This window comes from Anoplopoma fimbria, chromosome 11, assembly GCF_027596085.1.
Source record: "Anoplopoma fimbria isolate UVic2021 breed Golden Eagle Sablefish chromosome 11, Afim_UVic_2022, whole genome shotgun sequence".
NCBI lineage: Eukaryota > Metazoa > Chordata > Actinopteri > Perciformes > Anoplopomatidae > Anoplopoma > Anoplopoma fimbria.
The window spans coordinates 6,568,553-6,588,579 of record NC_072459.1 but is presented as its reverse complement, the minus strand read 5'-3'; the positions used below and the strand labels follow the sequence as shown (position 1 = coordinate 6,588,579).

General features: G+C 42.8%; 1 protein-coding gene, 1 long non-coding RNA gene and 2 other non-coding genes across 4 annotated transcripts; 1 reads left to right on the top strand and 3 right to left on the bottom strand.

The window, feature by feature from the left end:
• Positions 1 to 40: 40 nt before the first annotated feature.
• Positions 41 to 110, bottom strand: LOC129099174 (small nucleolar RNA R38). Its single transcript, XR_008531625.1, has one exon. It is a non-coding gene; the product is annotated as a small nucleolar RNA R38 (small nucleolar RNA).
• Positions 111 to 206: 96 nt separating this feature from the next.
• Positions 207 to 1,083, bottom strand: LOC129098257 (uncharacterized). Its single transcript, XR_008531592.1, has 3 exons — positions 979 to 1,083; positions 644 to 707; positions 207 to 452 (listed from the first exon to the last, which is right to left on the bottom strand). It is a non-coding gene; the product is annotated as an uncharacterized LOC129098257 (long non-coding RNA).
• On the bottom strand, positions 282 to 355 carry LOC129099176 (small nucleolar RNA SNORD49). The gene has a single exon (XR_008531626.1). It is a non-coding gene; the product is annotated as a small nucleolar RNA SNORD49 (small nucleolar RNA).
• Positions 1,084 to 3,355: 2,272 nt separating the features above from the next.
• LOC129098263 (sphingosine kinase 1-like) lies at positions 3,356 to 15,938 on the top strand. Its single transcript, XM_054607247.1, has 5 exons — positions 3,356 to 3,776; positions 9,144 to 9,293; positions 12,604 to 12,698; positions 13,289 to 13,404; positions 15,029 to 15,938. The coding sequence occupies exons 1-5, from the start codon at positions 3,356 to 3,358 to the stop codon at positions 15,936 to 15,938; spliced, it is 1,692 nt and encodes a 563-aa protein (XP_054463222.1).
• The last annotated feature ends 4,089 nt before the right edge of the window (positions 15,939 to 20,027 follow it).

The following is a 20,027-nucleotide window of genomic DNA, read 5'->3' as shown; positions in this document are numbered from 1 at the left end:
ATTAGTATAATATAAATATATACTACTCTTGTATCTGCAGTCAAGCCTCAGGTTACCATGAATCAACACTGTAGTTCTGACAGGGATAACATGTTTCATCACTGGCTTGACATTAATCATAAGGCCACATTTACCTTCTGATCAACTTTTCTCTGCTCCATGTGTCTTCTAAACAGCCATGTGTTGCAGATTGTTAAGTCCTGTAGAGAGAAATGATACATCTAGATCATTAAGTGTTTAGATTATGTACACCATAAGAAAAAAAAAGGTTTGACAGTATTTCTCAGAACAGCTATTTCCATCGTCAGTTGTCGCATCAGACGGCACTTCCTATGCAGCAGCTTTCATCACTGAACCACCAGCAACGTGGAGCAACACAGGGCAGCGTGGTACACACCTTTTTCAACAGGCCTCATTTTCCCCAGTCACGTGGGGACAGATCAACCGTGGACCTGTGATGTAAAGAAACATTTCATTAATGATAGTTCAGCAGCAACATCATGTGACTCCACACATCAGGTCTGCAGCTGGTCAGATACCATTTATTGCAACACTGTATTTTCAGACAGGGATAACAGAATCATCATATGAACTGCAGAAAGTCAAGTATACATAAATATTTAAAAATCAAATGTCATTGTACCTTTCATTGTGTAGATGTGCCTCTGTTGGCAGGATGATGAGCCTCATTAGAGAGATTAAGCGTCCTGTAAAGTGAATAAATTAGACTTTAATATTTAATCAAATACATAAACTGCATTATTATAATATCTATACACCATTGCATACACACACACCATTGGATTGCATGCATGTTCTCTAGTCTTCCCACTTAAAAAAAACCCTTTGCCCAACATGGTCTCCCTCCACGTGTTAGCCTAGCTCACAGCTAGCATAACTCACATAAAACACTCTACAAACTCCCGTTCTCTTAAATCTCCTTTACTTAAATCTCGTTCACTTCTCAGATTATATTACCTGTTCACGGCGGCTCGTCTGCAGCAAACTTCATATCTAGAAGTAAATGCATCGTGTCAGTGAGAGCTGGAGAGCTTCCCTTCCTGTGTCCTCCAACACCGGCGACGAGAGAGAACAAGGACGGAAGTCTCGCGTGATTACGGTTTTATAGCTTGTACACGTCACAGCCCACGTGATTTGGGTGTGGTAAAAGTTCAACTTGTATTTAATTGGCTTGCGAAAAGTAGGCTACTATTCCATAGGTGGACTAAATATTAATTTAGATATGGTTTAACAATTTATAATAAAGATGATATAAGAGAATACATATGCAGCAACAATTATTATTAATAATAATTAATAATTATTATTAAATATATTAATTACATTATTCGACAATGTGAAAAGAATGGAAATAGCAGTTATGTTCACAGCAGTTTGATCACACACATTTTATAATGCGAACCTTACTAATGGGAAATTACATGAATATGAGGTCAGATTTATCAAAAAGAAAACAATAATAAATACAATTGAAGAGACAAATTCGGATTTCGTGTTTGTTTCTTTTCATTGCTCCATGTGATATGACTTATATTAAGAAACCACAGCCCATGATATGACTGAGGCTGATAATTGGGATCAAATTGAAAATCTCTCATTTAGGGGGCATATTTGGCAGTGTATCTAAATATTTAATAGACAAATTATTTGAAAATTGATAGAGATCGGATAACCTGTGCAAAAAGTAATAGAGTGGAATTATTTTATTTCACAATTAAGAGATAAGTCAAAGGCATCTGTGGACCTCTTCAGTTTCACAATTTGTTGTTTATAAAGCAACTCTGGATAAAAGATAGTGTAGTTTTCACCACATTCTCCGGAGCTTTCAACCACATGATTTGTCTTTATCATCGTCTCGAACTCTGATGGACCTGAACAAGCAAGTAAGGTGGACTTTGAGTTGTGATTGTTTTGGTCAAGAATGGTATTTCACGCCCATAATGAATTTTGAAAATGTGTATTTTATCAGAAATAAGATTCCTATCATGATTATTTTAAAATAAATATTCCATATATGCAGAGAACATTTTATTTTTATTCAGCTTTCGGTCTTAATGACCTTCATCACAGCATACATGATGAACTTTTTGACACTTCCAGCCTCTTATTTAAGATAAATCCAAGTGCAGCTGCTGTCATCCTGCAAATAAATATCCAATGACATTTAAGAGAGTCAAATAAAATAAATCTGTATTTTCAGATAATAAAGTAATTCAAAAGTTCATTATATATTCCTATAAGATATTTTTCCCCCACATACAGTACCAGTCAAAAGTTTGGACACACCTTCTCATTCAATGGTTTTTCTTTATTTTTTATTTTTTTCTACATTGTAGATTAATATTGAAGACATCCAAACTATGAAGGAACACATATGGAATTATGTGGTAAACAAACAAATGCTCAACAAACCAGAATATGTTTTATATGTTAGATCCATCAAAGTAGTTGAACGAGAAGGTGTGTGCAAACTTTTGACTGGTACTGTACATGTTAAATATAATATTAAATTATTCTTAATATTTAAGGTCAGATGCATATGATAGTTTATTCTCTGGGTTTATTAATTTTAAGGAACTAAACTCCTTAAACATACAGTACCAGTCAAAAGTATTCTTTTTTATTTTTTTCTACATTGTAGATTAATATTTATGGAATTTTTTAAACAAACAAATGCTCAACAAACCAGAATATGTTTTACATTTTAGATGATAGTTTATTCCAAACTCTGGGTTTATTCTTATTTTAATGGATAGTTTACTGAACTCCCTCAAACATACAGTACCAGTCAAAAGTTTGGACACAACTTCTCATTCAATGTTTTTCTTTATTTTTTATTTTTTTCTACATTGTAGATTAATATTGAAGACATCCAAACTATGAAGGAACACATATGGAATTATGTGGTAAACAAACAAATGCTCAACAAACCAGAATATGTTTTATATTTAGATCCATCAAAGTAGTTGAACGAGAAGGTGTGTGCAAACTTTTTGACTTGGTTACTGTAATTGCAAACATGCTTAAAGCAGAGGCTTGAAATGGACCATCTGGTTCTGCAGGTCACACTGTGGTAGATGTTCTGCTTTCAGGTCAGTCCGCTGCTCGCTCCTCCAGCCTCATCACTGCCGTTCCCTCTTCCAGTCACTAGGGAGAGACTCTGAACCAGGAGAGCCGCTGTTATCATCATCTCCATCCTCATCTTCATCCTCCTCATCCTCATCCTCATCATCATCCCTCGGAGGGTCCCACAGCGGTGCTCCGGTCCAGAGGAGAGTCTGCAGCCATCCGCACACCGGCCTCCCTCTCTCTCTCTCTCCCTCTCTGCCCGGGGATGGAGACCTCTGAACCGGACCCATCCTGCCGGCTGAACGGGGTGTTGGGCGTCCTGTACGGGGAGTTCACCGACGCGCTCAACGACCGGGTCCGGTACTCGGTCACCCTGACGCGGAGCGCCCTGACCGTCCAGAGGATCTCCGCGTCTCCCGGCCGCGCCAAGGCGGTGTTCAACCTGACGGACTGCGTCGGATGCCGGGCGCAGGGAGGGCCGGGCGGCGGGGACGTCGGAGCCTACTTCACCGCCTACTTCTACCCGTTCCGGAGGCGCTGGATGAGCGCCGGAGTGGCCCGGCAGAGACTGGAGCAGCGCTTTCGGGTCGCGCTGGTCCAGGACCCGCTCGCAAACCTCCAGGAGGCGGAGAGGTGGGCTCGGGCCATCAGGGACGCCTCCGAGCTGCAGGCGCCCCGCAGAGAAGGTGAGATAATGAACTTTATATGACGGATGAATGAAGGAGAAGGCTATTACATGTTATTTCAATATCATCATCAAATGTGCAATAAACTCGGTCACAGTGGGACATGAATATTTCTGTGTGATTTCACTTTTCTTTCTTTTTTTTAACACAAAAGTTTTGTTTAGTCCGTAATTGTAAACAAAAGTGTTATAAAGTGAGGGGGGGGTTCATTAGTGAGCAACTGAAGCTGCATGAAACATAAACCATATTGATTAAAACAGATTTAACAGAGAGGATGCACACTTTATATCTGATCTCAGTCACCTGCTCCACCTGAAAGCTGATCCAGATGTTTCAGCAGCAATTACAGCTGCCTCATTCATTCAAACAGCCCATGAGAGGGGATGATTCTGGATGTGGAACCACACACACACACACACACACACACACACACACACACACACACACACACACACACACACACACACACACACACACACACACACACACACACACACATACAAAACTGATCACTTAAGTAGTTATATTTCTACTGATCCTCTGTCAGCAGACAGTGTAGCCGCTGCTCAGGCTTCATTATTCCTCCTCAGTAGATTCCCACTGAGAGTTTATTGTTGACGGGTGGAAAAAGAATCACATGAAAAAAACAAAGCGGTTTTGTTTTGTTTTTTCATCCTTATTTTGCAGCAGCTTCCTCTAATTAGAGTCTCGTCGTGTCTCGCTCTGTTTAAAATGCACACTGTCCTCATGGCTCCTTTGTCTCCCGATCTCATTAGCCAATCTGTGTTCCATCCCGTAACACAATGATGCAATAATTAACACGAATACTATCTGAGAAGTGTTTATGCAGCTAATTACCCTCTATCACTCATTTGGGAGGAAGCGGGGAGGTCGCTGATGATGTGACAAAGCTGTTTTGGGGTCCCAGATTGATTCATCTTTTGGGGGGAACGAATTCAGAATCAGGTAATTTAATCCTTTGATTCATATGGAAATATTTATCAGTTTGAAATATATAAAGCAGCCATGTTCTCCTGGGCCGGCCTCCGAGCAGATCAAAGAGGAAGCAGATATTTGACTTGACAGGGACTTATTTGGAATGATGGTTTGCCGAAGATGGAGGGAAGTGTTGGTGGGAGGGATGAGGAGTAAACCACCAGGTGTATAAATGCAAACAAAGAGAAAGAGAGGGTGACTGGACTTCTTTGTGATGGGGAGAATCACCTCCCTCTGGTCTGCAGCCAGCAGGAGTTTGGGTTTCAGCAGGCAGATGGTAACCTGAGAGCTGCGGTTATCACTGCCCCTCTCACTGGACTCAAATCACACATACTAATGAACCACTTCAGACATCTAACCATTTTCCAACACGCTCTCTCATCCCAGATCCCTCTTTTGAACACAGCGTCTCAGCGATGATGTGATCATATCATTAATTTATAAGCTTGTTTTAGCATTTCTAGATTCCAGGCCAGCCAATAATACAGTATTTAACAGAATATGATATGCCAGTTAAAGGAGTCATGTTGTGGTGATAGACGCTGCTTCACCGTCATGTCGGAGAGAGTGGAGTATGAAGGTTTAGTGTGATCCACTAATCCCTTTTGGTGTATTTACTCCTCTAAGTTAATTGCGTGTCGTCTCATCTGGTAGTGCAGATGTAAAGGTTGGATTAAAAGTGTAATTGCAGTGCAAAAGATTTGTTATTTAGTCCGAGTGACTCACTTTTACTGAAATATAAAGTGGATACATTTTGAATTTAACACGTGCAGGTTGCAGTGAGCTCACTAATTGGACTCTAGTTTATTTTTTGTGAGGGCTCCATCACTCTCGCAGCGTTTTTTCACTCTCACTTCATATTTCCTGGAACGAATGAGCCGTAAATAATGAAGCACATAGACTATGATACAGTCCTGCACAAGCTAATGGCCCTTTTACAGTATGTCCCCTGCTTAGAGGAGCCACAGGGAGATTGCATGCAGAGGTAGAAGATGACGGTTACTCGCTTTGACTTTTTCTCCTCGTGGCTGCCGTCATAGCGACCGGCCGGATCCTTTTCTGCTTTTCAAACAGCTGGTAGGAGGCCAGTTACAGATTTACCATGTGTTCATTTTGGAATTTTACATTCTTATGATGACATTTTTGCTACAGTGTTATGATGACATTGTGGATTGTCTTGATTTTTCAGCTAATCTAGTGCAAAATGTGAGCACAATGGCCGTTGGGACAGCTGTAGTCTGTGCAGCCCTCACAAAAAGCAACTGTTTTTCAGGGTCAGGTGTGCATCTGTCAGAGTATGAGCCCTCCTCCCCAAGGGGGTTTGTGGGTGGGGGGGGGTCAACTAAAGCAAGTCGTACGGACTCCTCGGTGAAGGAGACAAAAAGCTAAACTGCGTCACCAGACGACCTCTCACCCCGGTCCAACATCTCGGCCCCTCTGGAGCCTTCGTCTCCTGCTCCGTGACACACGGCTGTGATGGCCTGTCAACACTCCCCCTCCCCCCCCCCCCCCCCACTCTTTCATCCTGGTGATGCCTCAGTGGGCAGTTGTGTTTGTGCCCTTCACACCGGCTCCCCTCCTCTCTAGCAAACACTCACCCAACCTCGGAATGCAGCTTGTTTGCAGACAGACGTCAGTCCAGTCTGGGTCTAAAGTGCTGCTTTCAGAATCACCGAACGGTGTCGGGGTTTACCTGTGCCTCAGTACGAGACACACCGCAGGCACTTTGCATCTTTATTTAGCGCTTTTTAAACAATCGTCATGGCGATACACTTGTGGCAATAAGCTGTGGCAGCTCAGCGCTGTCACATCCAGTCTGCCTGTCACCTGGCTGCCTGTGAGAGTGTTTGTTTGCACACTTGTACCTGTGAAATACACATACACAACACACACACACACACACACACACACACACACACACACACACACACACACACACACACACACACACACACACACACACACACACACACACACACACACACACACACACACACACACACACACACACACAGACTGACCGCAGTGGAAGGTTTGCTTGCCGGTGTGATGGGCAGGATCTGCCCGCAAGGTATCTTCACTTCACTTCCCAGACTGATTTCACATTCACCCTCATACCCTGCATCTACCTTCCTGTCTCTCTCTAGCTTTCTTACACACATACACACAGACACATACACACACACACACACACACACACACACACACACACACACACACACAGAATAAAACACACACAGGCATAGACATGGGAGGAATGTCTGGAAAAAAAGAAAAACATAGAAATTTAGGGCAGCAAAATGAAATAATTATTTACTATTTTTGGTTTGTGATACCCTAAAAACAAAGCAGTGTCTATTTGTGACCCCTTGCTGGTTTCTGGCTACTGGAGGTGCTGGACACATTTCTCCACCTCCATCTGTGCTTTAGGACTCATGAATTCCAGTATCAAAGTTTCCACAGGAGGATGCTGATCTGTGTTTGTTTAGGTTTCGACCTTTTTTTAAGGGGCGTCTGTTAAGCGTTTGCTATTCAGCTCAGCACTCTTGAGTGCAAAACCTGATTCTGATTCTAAAGCTCTTTCACCGTCAGAAAGCCAGTTTCTACAATATTCTGGAAGTGCAGAGACGACCTTTTGTGTCTGAGAGCCGCATTGTGCTCTGATAAAAAAAAAACCCCACAATAGTAACCCTGTGTGTGTGTGTGAATGGAGGCAGAGTTTGTCATGTGTCTGTGTGTTTTCGCACCCATTCCTCACTCTTCCTACCGGGTTTTACACCTCTTTCTCTGAGATATTTTTGTACCTCTGCTGAGTCCTATCATCGCGGGCCAAATGTAGAGGGTGGTGGCGACATTATTAATGCAGCACAGGTCACAGTTCTGGAAAATGAGGCTCAGACAAGGTATACAGAGTAACAACAAGGCATCTCTCTTGATTCATTTACATGATAAGCAAGAGGTGATGGAATTTAACCACCCATCACATTTTGTACTTCCAGTAATTTTGTATACCTGATACCAAAGTCAGCATCACCTGCAGCCAAATGATTACAGTGGAAATTGATACTGATGAGTTTCTGTCCTCATCACCCCAAAATGGATTGGATTTTCCAGACCGGGCTGCTCTCTGAACTCACCATCCAGTGTTACATTAGGTTGCTAAACCTGATCTTCCGACATTAATACGTTTAAAAAAAGAATTGGAACATTATGAGGTGGAGCAAATAACCCCTGAGTCATTAAGGCAAAAGTCATGAGTGGTGTACGAATTACTTATTTTTGTAAGCCAACCCTGGAAGATAGCATCGCACTTCCCTTCCCTTGACCAAAAAAGCCAATTAGGATTTTTCCATTGGATTTTGGATTATTGCAGAAGTTAAGCTTGGTGTAAAACACAAGTTTATGATGCTTTTTTCTTTTTTGGACGCTTGAATGCAATCGTCAAAAGTAAAAAGTTGGCGTAAACCGAACTGCTGCACAGTCTCTAGAATTCACGTAACCACCACCAAGCTAGAGCCAGACTAGTGCTTATTGTCTCATTTAACCCCTTGTTTGCAGCCCCCTGATTTTATATAATACAACAAGGCGTTAAAATGTCTTAAGCTTGTGTTAACCACTCATCTAATTTAAGACATCTTACCAAAAAAACATTGACTTTAAAAAGAGGGAACTGGAAGTAAAAAATAATGCTCACTCATCTCTTGGGTTTAGGACTGATTCCTGCTATTAAAAGAGCGAAATAGACCATAAAGTGGAGTATGCTTTATGTCGGGCTTATCGTGATTGACAGGTCGCTGCCGTAGATGGCATCGCTACGTCACTGCTCCACAGTCTAAATTTGGTAACGTCGGTTAACTGGATGCAAAAATCCAAGATGGCGACGGCCAAATCGCCAAAATCGAGGCTTCAAAACGGCGATGGGTGACATCACGATGACTACGTCCAGTTCTTTTATAAAGTCTATGTTCTAAACCGACTCTCTGCAAAAAAGCAAATATTCGCCCAAAATGGCGAACTATTCCTCAATCAGACACACGGACTATCTCCTTGCTGTTTTTCTCTATTTGCATCTTTTGACATAAAGCAACAGGATTTCCTCACAGGGATTCATACAATGTCACACAATTGCTAAATAATCAGTCGGATCCCGAATGAGAAGCAACTGTAAGCCCTCTCTGCTTGAAGAAAGTAGCACATGAACATCAGCCGTCGTCTATCTGAATGCTGTCGAGGCCTCTGACATCACTGTTCCCCCTCAGGGACGAGCCTGTCCGTATACATTCTTTTGAATATTTTATCATGCATAAGAAGACCTCTTCTCTCTCTCTCTTTCTCTCTCCCTCTCTCCCTCTCCCTCTCAATCCGTCTCAGGTGTGGTGTACACGGAGGTGCGTCGGCCCTGCAGGGTCATGATCCTGGTGAACCCTCACAGCGGCCGTGGTCAGGCCCTCCAGCTCTTTACGGGGTCCGTGCAGGGCATGCTCACCGAGGCCGCCGTCCCGTACACGCTCGTCATCACAGGTCAGTGGAGTTCACGCTCATGCAGACATTTATCCTCCACGCATTTCGCTGCCTCTCTTCTCGAGGTCACACTGACATCAAATAGGGATTAAACCTTCAACCCCCAGCACGGGACAATTACGCTGAGAGCTCACACACACACACACACACACACACACACACACACACACACACACACACACACACACACACTTAACTTGCCTGATAAACAAACTTTTATTTTCTGCAGTTATTCCACACTCTGCATGCTACGCTGCATCATTTGACTATTTGTGTGGTCGCAACAATAATCAAATAACAATAATGATAAATGTGCAAAATTACTTGCAATATTATTTTCATTATGTGGAATATAACTTTTTACTACTTTACAATTGCACTCTCAGTATAATGCTCAGTATTACTGATCTATTTAAGTTTCTACAAGGCACTGGTGTATCTTATACACTTTATATTTTTACACTTGTATTTTATCTTTTGTTGTTGTAATTTACTTTTTCTATTTTAGTTGAATTGTTTTACTTTATTTATTTTACTTAATCTTATTTCCATTCTATTCTAGTTTGCATTTGTGTCTGTATTACTTCTTTTACACTTAATTATTCTAACTCTATTATTCAAATATGTTTATATTTTTATTCAATTGCTTTTTGTTATTTTCGGTTGTAATCTTTGACCAAACTCTAGCACAATAATTTCCTTTGGGATCTTATCTTATTTATAGACTCTTATCTTATCCTATTGTATCGTATCGTATCGTATCATATCATATCTTATCTTATCTTATCTTATCTTATCTGACAAATTCACGGGCCACATCTGCAGGCACTGGAGCACTGATACACATTTAATTCTCCTTTCTGTCACCCCAGCTGCTCCACATTCTGTGAGAGTTGCTGCTGGCTTTTTGTGACCTTAAACAGTGTCATGTGTTGGTTTCTGTCATCAGAGGCTCTGAACTTCAAGTGACCTCGATCTGAATAGCAAGGAGCTGCAAACTGGGAAATGTTTAAATGCCGTGAGGGCAAAAAAACCCCACGATGCATCATTTAACCCCTTCACTCTCAACCAGCCTCCACTCCTGAACATCTGATAGAGCTCACAGAGAGATTGAACAAAGACAGAGGAAACACAGGGAGAAACTCTGTTTGTGTGTTTGTATATTTGAGAAAGAGTCCTGGCTCTCTTTGTGCCGACTCCTGGGACTTAAAGGAAGGTCAGCAGCTGGATGGTGATGAAAAAAAGACCGAGTAATTACTGACGGCGACCCAGGCCGAGCAGAACAGGAAGGAGGGAGGGAGGGGTGGGAGGTAAGGGGGAGAATATGGGTCGCTGAGGGCCTTCAGTGGTCGGATTCGGTAGCCAGTCAGAAGCCACCGTGAGTGGATTAACTGGCACAACCCATTTTTCCCGGCATGCGGCCTCCTTGATGAATGTATCGCACAGCCTTTGCCCGAGGAAGGACACGTACCAGTGGAGGCGCCTCTTGTGTCAGCGTGTACCTTTTACATACTGTATGAAGCATCCAGTGCACCAAGCTTCATCTTTACCCGGGTTAACCTCAGAGGAAGGCGGCAGAGCGTGGCACGGGGAGGAAAAATGTCGCATTTAAAGCGACAACGACTGGAATTTACCCCAGATTTTTTATAGTGCCTTATCAGAGTGTAATTACAAGGTATACTCTGTGAAGCTCAAAAGAAGAATCAATGATGAGATCACCCATTTTAGTTTGATGTATGTGTGTGGGCACTCTATTGCTATTAATGCAATAACATAATTGACCCTCTATGCATTTCATCACAACCATTTAGCAGCTGTTATACTTCTCAATTACTTTTTCTACAGCCGCCTTCATATCACATCATCTATCCAGTATTTCCATCAATAGCCAACGTCCTTCTCCACCATTCTCTTAAAAACACTGTGAGACATTTTGAGAAATACACTCATTTGCTTTCTTGCTGAGAGATAGATGATAAGATTGACACCACTCTCGTCTGTACAGTAATTATGTAGCTACAGCTAGCTTCCGGTCATATTAGCTTAGCATAAAGAGTGGAAACAGGGGGGAAACAGCTCGACTGGCTCCATCCAATAGACACAAACTCTGCCTACCAACACATTTAAGCTCACTTTAACACGTAACATTTCATTTGTTTAGTCCGTCATTGTAAAAACAACAATTTGACGTTTAATGGGAGTTATTTGCCATACTACTTCTTGGCCGGGAACTTCCTTGAGTCTCCACGGTTGTTCTGTTTTTTGAGATATATCATGTTCATTAGTGAGCTTTAGAGGTGCTGGTAGGTGGATTTTTGTTACCTGTGTGTGTTTGGTAACCTTTGAATAAAGAATTGGTTAGGAAATAAAGCATCAACTCCGAGTACTGGCAGGTTTTGAAATGCTGAGTCAGCTGTGCAGTGCAGTTACTCCCTAACTGTCTCCGTCTGTCAACATGGCACTGCATCACTGCCTCCAGACTTTCCAAGCACATGGCAAACAAACAGCAGCATCACTGGGAGTACCGCGGGGGAGACAGAGAGAGAAAAAGAGAGGAGAGTGTGGGGAGGACAGGTAGAGGTTGAGCAAAGTGAAAGGGAAGGAGAGGGCAGTTGTTTTTTATTTCAGTTCTGCCCTCGATCAATACTGGAGCTGGAGCGGAAAAAATATTTCCTTCGTGATGGCAGAGCATCAATACTTTGCTAACTTCTTTGCTGTCTGCCTTCCTCTCTCTCTCTCTCTTAAAGCTTACTCTCTCCATCTTCCACACACACACACACACACACACACACACACACACACACGCACACTCTCTCTCTCTACTCTGGGGAGTCTCGGCTGGATGGACTGTAGACTTTAATGCTGACGGGATGAGCCCACAGAGAGCCCCTGCAGAGGGACCCACTCAAGGACGCTGCCAATAAAACTAGGCTGAACAAACAGCTCAGTCCACAGCCGGGCGCATTAACAAACACTCACGCACACACACACACACACACACACACACACAGACATGCTGAACACATGCATCATGCACACACACACACACACGCAGATATTTGTCTGTCACAGATGTTTGCATGGCGGCTAAGCTGCCTGGGAGCTGTTGAGTAGCTGCTGGATGGGCTAATGTGATATGTTTGGCCTCAAAAGGGGAAATTGAATCTCTTTTCTGCCTAATCTCCCTGATCCTACCCCAGAGGCCGGCCATGAAGGCAGCACGCCTCTTTCTCTGCCCTTGCCCTTGTATTATTGTCAGTTTGTCCTACAATATTTATTTTAATTTAGTCTCTTTTTCTTTTCCCGTCAGAGCACCAGAACCATGCACGGGAGCTGGTGAGGAAGGCGGACCTGTCGCAGTGGGACGCTCTGGTTATCATGTCTGGAGACGGGCTGCTGTTTGAGGTGCTTTGACCTTGACCCAGTCCATAAAAATTAAGTGCAATACATTACGCATTGTTATGTGTATCCCCCGTGATTTAACATATGTTTTTTAATATTCTATTAATTTATTGTTTTAACGTTGTTTTACAACCATACATATTGTATTTCACATTATTTATTTATGCGTTTTATTTGTTTTTCTTTAAGCATTTCAAATTTCAGTTCAGATGGAAATGATATAAAGTCTCTCACCCGTTTTTTTTTATTTTTCAGAATAGAATAAAAATATATATTTGTACTCACACAACAAAAAAAACAACAACAGTGCGTGTGATTCTGCTACCATCAATCTCTGCAGTTATAGATTAATAGTCTTATTTTTTGATCCTCAGATGCTTCGCTTTCTCTTGTTTTTTAAATTGATGATGGAAAATATGGAAAACATATATACAAATAGGGGCTTTTCTGCACAGCGCGGCATTGTATTATGATTATATAAATCTCGACAGCTGTAGCTATCAATGAAACACGTTTTATGGAAACATTAGTGATGCACAGACACCACTTTCTATTATCTGACTCTGGGTTTGCATTTGCTCTTGTTCGTCCAGGTGATAAACGGTCTAATGGAGCGAGAAGACTGGCAGGAGGCCATCCAGACCCCTCTGGGTATTCTACCAGGGGGCTCAGGCAACGCCCTGGCTGCCTCTGTCCACCACTACTCACAGTAAGTCTGCCCATTAATGAGTCATTTAAATGCATGGACCAACAGTACAGGCTGAAAGACCTTTCTCAGCCTTAAAAAAAAAAAAAAAAAAAAAGAACGATTTATCTCCTTTCGGTGTAATTATGCCAAGGGCTGACTGGGCACATCATTCCTCAGGAGGGAGCAGAGACAGCGTTGCGTCCTGGAACTGCTTCGCTGTGCAGCAGAGGTCACTTCAGGCTGCTGATAACTCTCAAAGGAGTGATGTAATGGGTTTAGAAACTTCCACATTATGAGTGATTATGGTCCACCGTGCAGCTGCGGAACCAGTCGACCCAGAACACGTCCAGGGTGTCATCTCCATCTGCTGGTCGGCTGTGGGCACAACATAAAAAAAGATAACTGGGCTATATCTGTCACCTCGGGGCATTTATCAAGTGCTCCTTTAAGCTACAGGCCCTTGCAAGGATTTTAAGCATAATGTGGTCATGTTTCCAAGTGTCCCTCTTCATAACACTGGATGTTATTGTGTCATGCTTCATCCACACTAAACGTCCATACAAGTGTTTCAGCACCGTTTTACTAACAACACCGTTTTACTAACAAAAAACAAATATTACACGACCATTATCGTACACTGGGCATGCGGCTGCTGGTGAAAACAGGAAGTATATAGGTCGCTTAGTTGCAGAAAATACAACCAAGTATTATAATACTCATTAATGATACGAGGTTGGGCTTGATTCTTAAGATCTTCCTCTATTTACTCAAACAGACAAATTCAGTGAAAAAAATAAAAATATTTATTTTTCAAACTAACCCTAACCCAACGCTGCAGGTCTTGCTCTATCGCTCTCTCACACACCCATCAAATGTACTTTGAAAAGGAACACTTACAAATACATTTTTACTAAATTATCGGTCAAGAAATTTGGTGAACACACGTCTCCAAGTGTTTCCTCTCAGTTTCGTTGTTTTCACACTCGTAGCTCTGCTGGGTGCCTGGAAGTCCCTGCCATACTGGAGAGCATTTATGCTTTTGTTTGTTTACAGTTTATTTGTGAACTTCACAATAGCTAAATAAAAAAGAATCATTCATTGTCAATAGCTCTCCTCAAAGTCCCAAACCGTGACTTTAAACGTCCACTCCGTATGGCTAATTACGCAGCTGTACATACCTCTCACCAATTGCCCCAATAACAGCTGTTTCCTCCGCATGTCTGCAGTAGTAGAATTATAAAATGCAGAATTTAACTGCACAACATTACTAGCATAGACAACAAGGTCAGCAACGCCTGTAATCCGTTATCCATGTTAAATGAACTGCTGGTAGTTGATCAATAATGAATGCTGATTATGTTTGCTTTCTTCCGGCGGCTTGACGAATCAGGGAAGGAAACGTCATGACTGTTAAGACCCAACAAGTAACAACCGCGGGTGTATGCCTCATCATTTTCAAAAGGTCCCTGTTTCTTCCAGTCCACACAACAACGCAACCATGGAGTTTTCAAACTAACACGATATTTGGGGTTCTAAAACCAGAGTATTGTGGACGCTATACGTAAAGCAAAAGCAATGCGTTTCAAAATGAAAACATAGCAGTGTGATTGTAGCCTAACTGTTGATTTGTGTAACCATCTCTCAGGTCGCCTCCAGCGTGGAACGAGGAGCTTTTATTGAGCTGCGGCTTCATGCTGTGCAAAGGTCTGGTGGGCTCCATGGACCTGGTGTCCATCCACCTGGCCTCTCGGCAGCGCCTCTTCTCCTTCCTCTCTCTGGCCTGGGGCTTCGTGGCCGACGTCGACGTGGAGAGTGAGAAGTACCGCCACGTTGGAGCGATCCGCTTCCTGATGGGAACCCTGGTGCGCCTGGCGTCACTCAGAGTCTACCAGGGCAGGTTAGCGTACCTGCCTGTTACGGAGGCGCCAAAGCTTCCCAAAGGGAGCATCAGGGCTCATCACCCTCCCTCCACACCTCAGCGGTCCTCACTCTGCTCCTCCCTCCCTTGCCAGCTCATACCCAACACCTCCCCAAATCAGAACTCTCGCCACAATCACAACAGCACAAATTCCAACCGCAACACCATCACCAACTCCTCCAATAACGCTTTCACAACCAAGATACCCGAGACTCAGTGTGAAGGCAAAACCAGAGGACAGGAGGACTCCCTGCTTCCCGGGCTGGACCAGCCGGTCCCAGAGAGCTGGACCGTGGTCAGGGAGGAGGACTTTGTCTTGGTGCTGGCTATCTACCAGTCCCACCTGGCTGAGGACTTGTGGACGGTCCCGGGCGCGATGGCAGACGACGGGGTGATCCATCTGTTCTACGTGACGGCTGGAATCTCCCGTCCGGCGCTGCTCCGCCTTTTCCTCGCCATGGAGAAGGGCGGCCACCTGGCGTGCGGCTGCCCCCACCTGGTGTACGAGAAGGTGAAGGCGCTGAGGCTGGAGCCGGTCTCTCCACAGGGCATGATCACCGTGGACGGGGAGATGGTGGAGTACGGGCCCGTTCAGGCTCAAATCCACCCGGGACTGGCCAGACTCATTTGTGGATAAACCTGGATTATTTTAATCTTTTTTTTTTCTGGCTGTAGAGCTTTCTAGATCGGCCTTTTTCTAGTCAGTGTGGATTTTTATCTCTTTGTATGCTGTGTTTTCAGAAGTGCCAAAGACATTTTATCAGCCTCTGGAAATTCCTCTATTTTTCTACAGAAACAACTTGTCCTATTTTTACGCCGCCCCCCCTCCTCTCTTTCTCTCAATGTTTGATTCAGGGTCAAAGCCATGGATGGTTGTTCATGCTGCTGGCTGGTCCCAGCTTAGAGAAATAGATAGAGTGTGTGTGTATGTGTATAAACCTAGAGAGATCTTGATGTGTGTTTGCGTGCACTCGAGTGTGTGTGTGTGTGTGTGTGTGTGTGTGTGTGTGTGTGTGTGTGTGTGTGTGTGTGTGTGTGTGTGTGTGTAAGGAGCTTTGGCACATAGCAGAGCAGCGTTTGAGGAGTGCATTGTGCACTCTGCTGTCGGACCTCATAAGCATGTCACACGTGAAGAGAAGCACATTTTCAGGTCCTGGGAGGCTCCCGTAAAGAGAGAAGCCACGCCTCCTTGTGCCGCTGTACCGCCCCAGGCCGACGGTCTCCCTCTCGGGCAACCGCTCTGACAGCATCGCCTCCGTCCTCAGCCTGGTGGAGAGGAATTATAAATCCCCCTGGGGGGTTTGGTGATTAAAAAATCTTTAATCTTTGCATAGCTTATATATATATATATATATATATATATAATATATATATAAACTCCAACAAAAAAAACAGCCACACGAAACAGTGAATCCAACAATGTGGCCAGCTGAGGTTACACCTCCACCACTTCCTGTCCCATCCGTTATTGTACGTACATCATCTGCAACCAAACTGTAGGAACCGCCTCCACTCACACATCAACACACACTTTCTTTGCCCCATCCCCCCTCCCCTCCTCCTATGCACAGCTACTCACACACACACACACACACACACACACACACACACACACACACACACACACACACACACACACACACACACACACACACACACACACACACACACACACACACACACACACACACACACACACACACACACACATTCCCTTGCATCTCTGCAGCACTTAGTGAGGGGGAGGGGCATGTTCTGCTCCTGTGCATATGATCTCCTCTCCTTCGAGCTATCTTAAGATTGTACTCTCCCTTCCTCCTTCCCCTTTTAGTTAATGAGCCATCAGCACCTAATGTGTCCTTAATATGAAGCATCTGCAGGAGCTTTTTCAATCACATGACAGATAGTTTTCAACACTTATTATACTGGTTGAATCTCACCGAAGTGGAGAGAGCAGCGTTTTTTCACACCGGGTCGGTCAGCATTTGTATATTGAGAGGCAATCAATGTGAGCTGGACGGAGTCATGTGCTCTGCTCCCCTGTGTGGCCTTTTTTTTGCGGTGGTGAGCGCTAGTGAACCGGAGCAGAGCAGAGTGCAAATGTTAACATTTTCATCAGTGCCCCCCCCCCCCAACCCCATCCCACCCGCCCCATACACTCACACTCCAGTTTATTTCAGATCACAACGTCCGCACACCATCACTGTTAGACCCCACAGGTATGCAGCAGCTGAATATCATCACTTAGTAGGGGAGCTTGAAAACAAATCATTTTCCTGAACTATAAACAAGAAAAACAGAATCTCAAAAAGGTGAAAGAGACGTCACGGTATGAATGCGGGTGCTAACAACAAAAACACCTCTCTCGCAGAAAGTTATAAGTAGACTGTTGACAGGTTAATTGGGTTCAAAGACATGCTGGTAATAAGCTTTAACGGGTTTTGATGAATACATCACTGTCACCCTGAGTGCATTACAGTCAATGCAGTGAGCTGATTATTTTCCTGCTGCTTTTTTTCTGGAGCTTGTGAAAGAAGAGAAGTGTTTGGCCTCCGCTGGAAGGAGCGTAAATATTCAAAATCCTCCCCAAAATGTAAACAGAAGGAAGATTTCTTTAGGCTCAATAGTTTCTTTGGAAACTATTGCGATTTATTTAGCTTTATCTTAACTAAAACACTATTGAAATATATTTTTTAAGGTCTTCATGTGCAAGATAGTCGAGCATTAATAATTAAAACCTGCACCACCTGCATTATGCACATTCAAGAGGTACATAGAGGTTATCTCGATTGACCAAACTGACATCCACTTTAATGATCAGTTCCAACAGAGATAGCTCAGAAGCATCTGCAGACTATTTCATCTCCTGGTGTTTGTGTTTTCTTGACACATGATATCTGCAGACAGGTAATCTAGCGTTTAGTCGCCCAGCAGGTGAAGAAAGACTGAATTAATTAAAATGCATACTGATCGTTCAACTCTTTTTTAGAATAAACATTTTGTGCACATTTAAAGAGCCTATTAAAGGACATTTTTAGCGATTCATGCATTTTACACTTCGTGCAGGAGCAAAAATTCCCTCCAGCACATTAAACTTTACTGTTGTATTGCTGCTGATTTTTGGAAAGGGACAGTGAAAGATGACTCCGTATTAACATAATGTGGTGAATCACTGATAACTGTATAGATCCATGTCATTCTGCCTCTCAAGACTGTCCTACCAACCCTGTTAGCAACTAGTAAATTGTGTTTAGGAAAGAATATACAAAGATATGATATTATTTTCTTCCACATATGGCAAAATGCACCATTATGATTGATCTTGTGTGCAGTTTATTTTTTTCACACTGAACCATAACATACTTGAAGTTGAACTCTTTTACCCTCCATCTTTACTGCAGTGCCCAGTTTGTTGCCTATAACTTGATTTTACATTCTGAGACATGTACATGTACTGTGTGATAGTCATAGCAACAACATACTGTACCTTCTACCATAACTGTATCCTCAGCAAAGTTATCTCGGTGCTTTGAACTCATTATCATGTTCTGCAGGGCGCATGCACTGTTCATTACTAAATGTATGAAGAACATCTCATTAGGGTCGAGATGAGCTATGCAAACGCCTTGTCATGGCTGCAGACGTCTGGGGAGAGGGGGCCCTCTGCTGGACCACTCATTGAACCATCCTGAAATATATATCTTTATGTCTTCAGACTGTCACCTCCTTCCTGCTTCTGATATTTACAGTAGTGGATGGATTAGTCTTTAGCTCAGCTGCAGAAGACATTTCTTTCTCCATGCAAGTCTTCCATAATGGAAGCCGACATCCATCCTATTGTAATTTATCTCATCAGAGACTTGATACAATAGAAACACAGCTGCAAATAATAATCAGTGTCAACATCTCGGTTGTAGGACGTTGTTACACTGCTGATAATCTTATGGTACTATACTGTTAAATTGTTTATTCCACTGGCTGCTTTAATGTACGTTTAACAAAGAAGAAAATACTAATGTTCATACTTGTCTTTGTTAATTATGTCATAGCAATTTATAAATGAGTCGAGAAAGCTGTGTCACAGAACTGAAATGAAACCCATTTGTTGTATCCACACTTATCAAAAGCCTGAAATAATAACATGATTTGGGTGATGAATGTTTTTGTTCATTGTTTTCTTGTTAATGTGGTGATATAAACTGGCTTTCATCAGTGCTGTAGATCAGGGGATCCACGTGATATGGTTGAATGTGTTATTCTGTCCAAAACAAAAAAGGCAAAATGTAAATTGTGTGCCACGTATTTGCAGCTTTTCACTTTGAAGTAAGTGCAAATGGGGGGAAAAACAGTTCCTCCAGAGAGTGCCTTAGCCTTTACCCAAGACAGCAGATAGGTGGTGCACAGAAAAACAAGAAGAAAGAAAACAAAGAAACATGAAATACTCACATTTTAGCATTTTGGAGGACAGTTATCTGGTATGCATCAGTGTGAGAATACAAATGTGGAGTTCATACACTGATTGATCCGTTAAGCTTTCTGGAATAAAGGTTGATGGGTCCTTCTTATTACATTCATTGAACTGTTGACAACCAGATATTCCTCATCTCCTTTTATTTTCTTGTAATTATTTTGTTTATTTTTTTGAAAAGACCAATAAAAATATTCATATAGAAAAAGCGGCTTCCTGTGCTGATTTTTTAATCATATGTCAAACTTCATCTCTTTG

Coding starts and splice junctions, on each gene's coding strand:
- LOC129098263 (XM_054607247.1), top strand. CDS start 3,356: ATGGAGACCTCTGAACCGGACCCATCCTGCCGGCTGAACGGGGTGTTG. Junction 3,777..9,143: donor GCAGGCGCCCCGCAGAGAAG/GTGAGATAATGA, acceptor AATCCGTCTCAG/GTGTGGTGTACACGGAGGTG. Junction 13,405..15,028: donor TCTGTCCACCACTACTCACA/GTAAGTCTGCCC, acceptor ACCATCTCTCAG/GTCGCCTCCAGCGTGGAACG.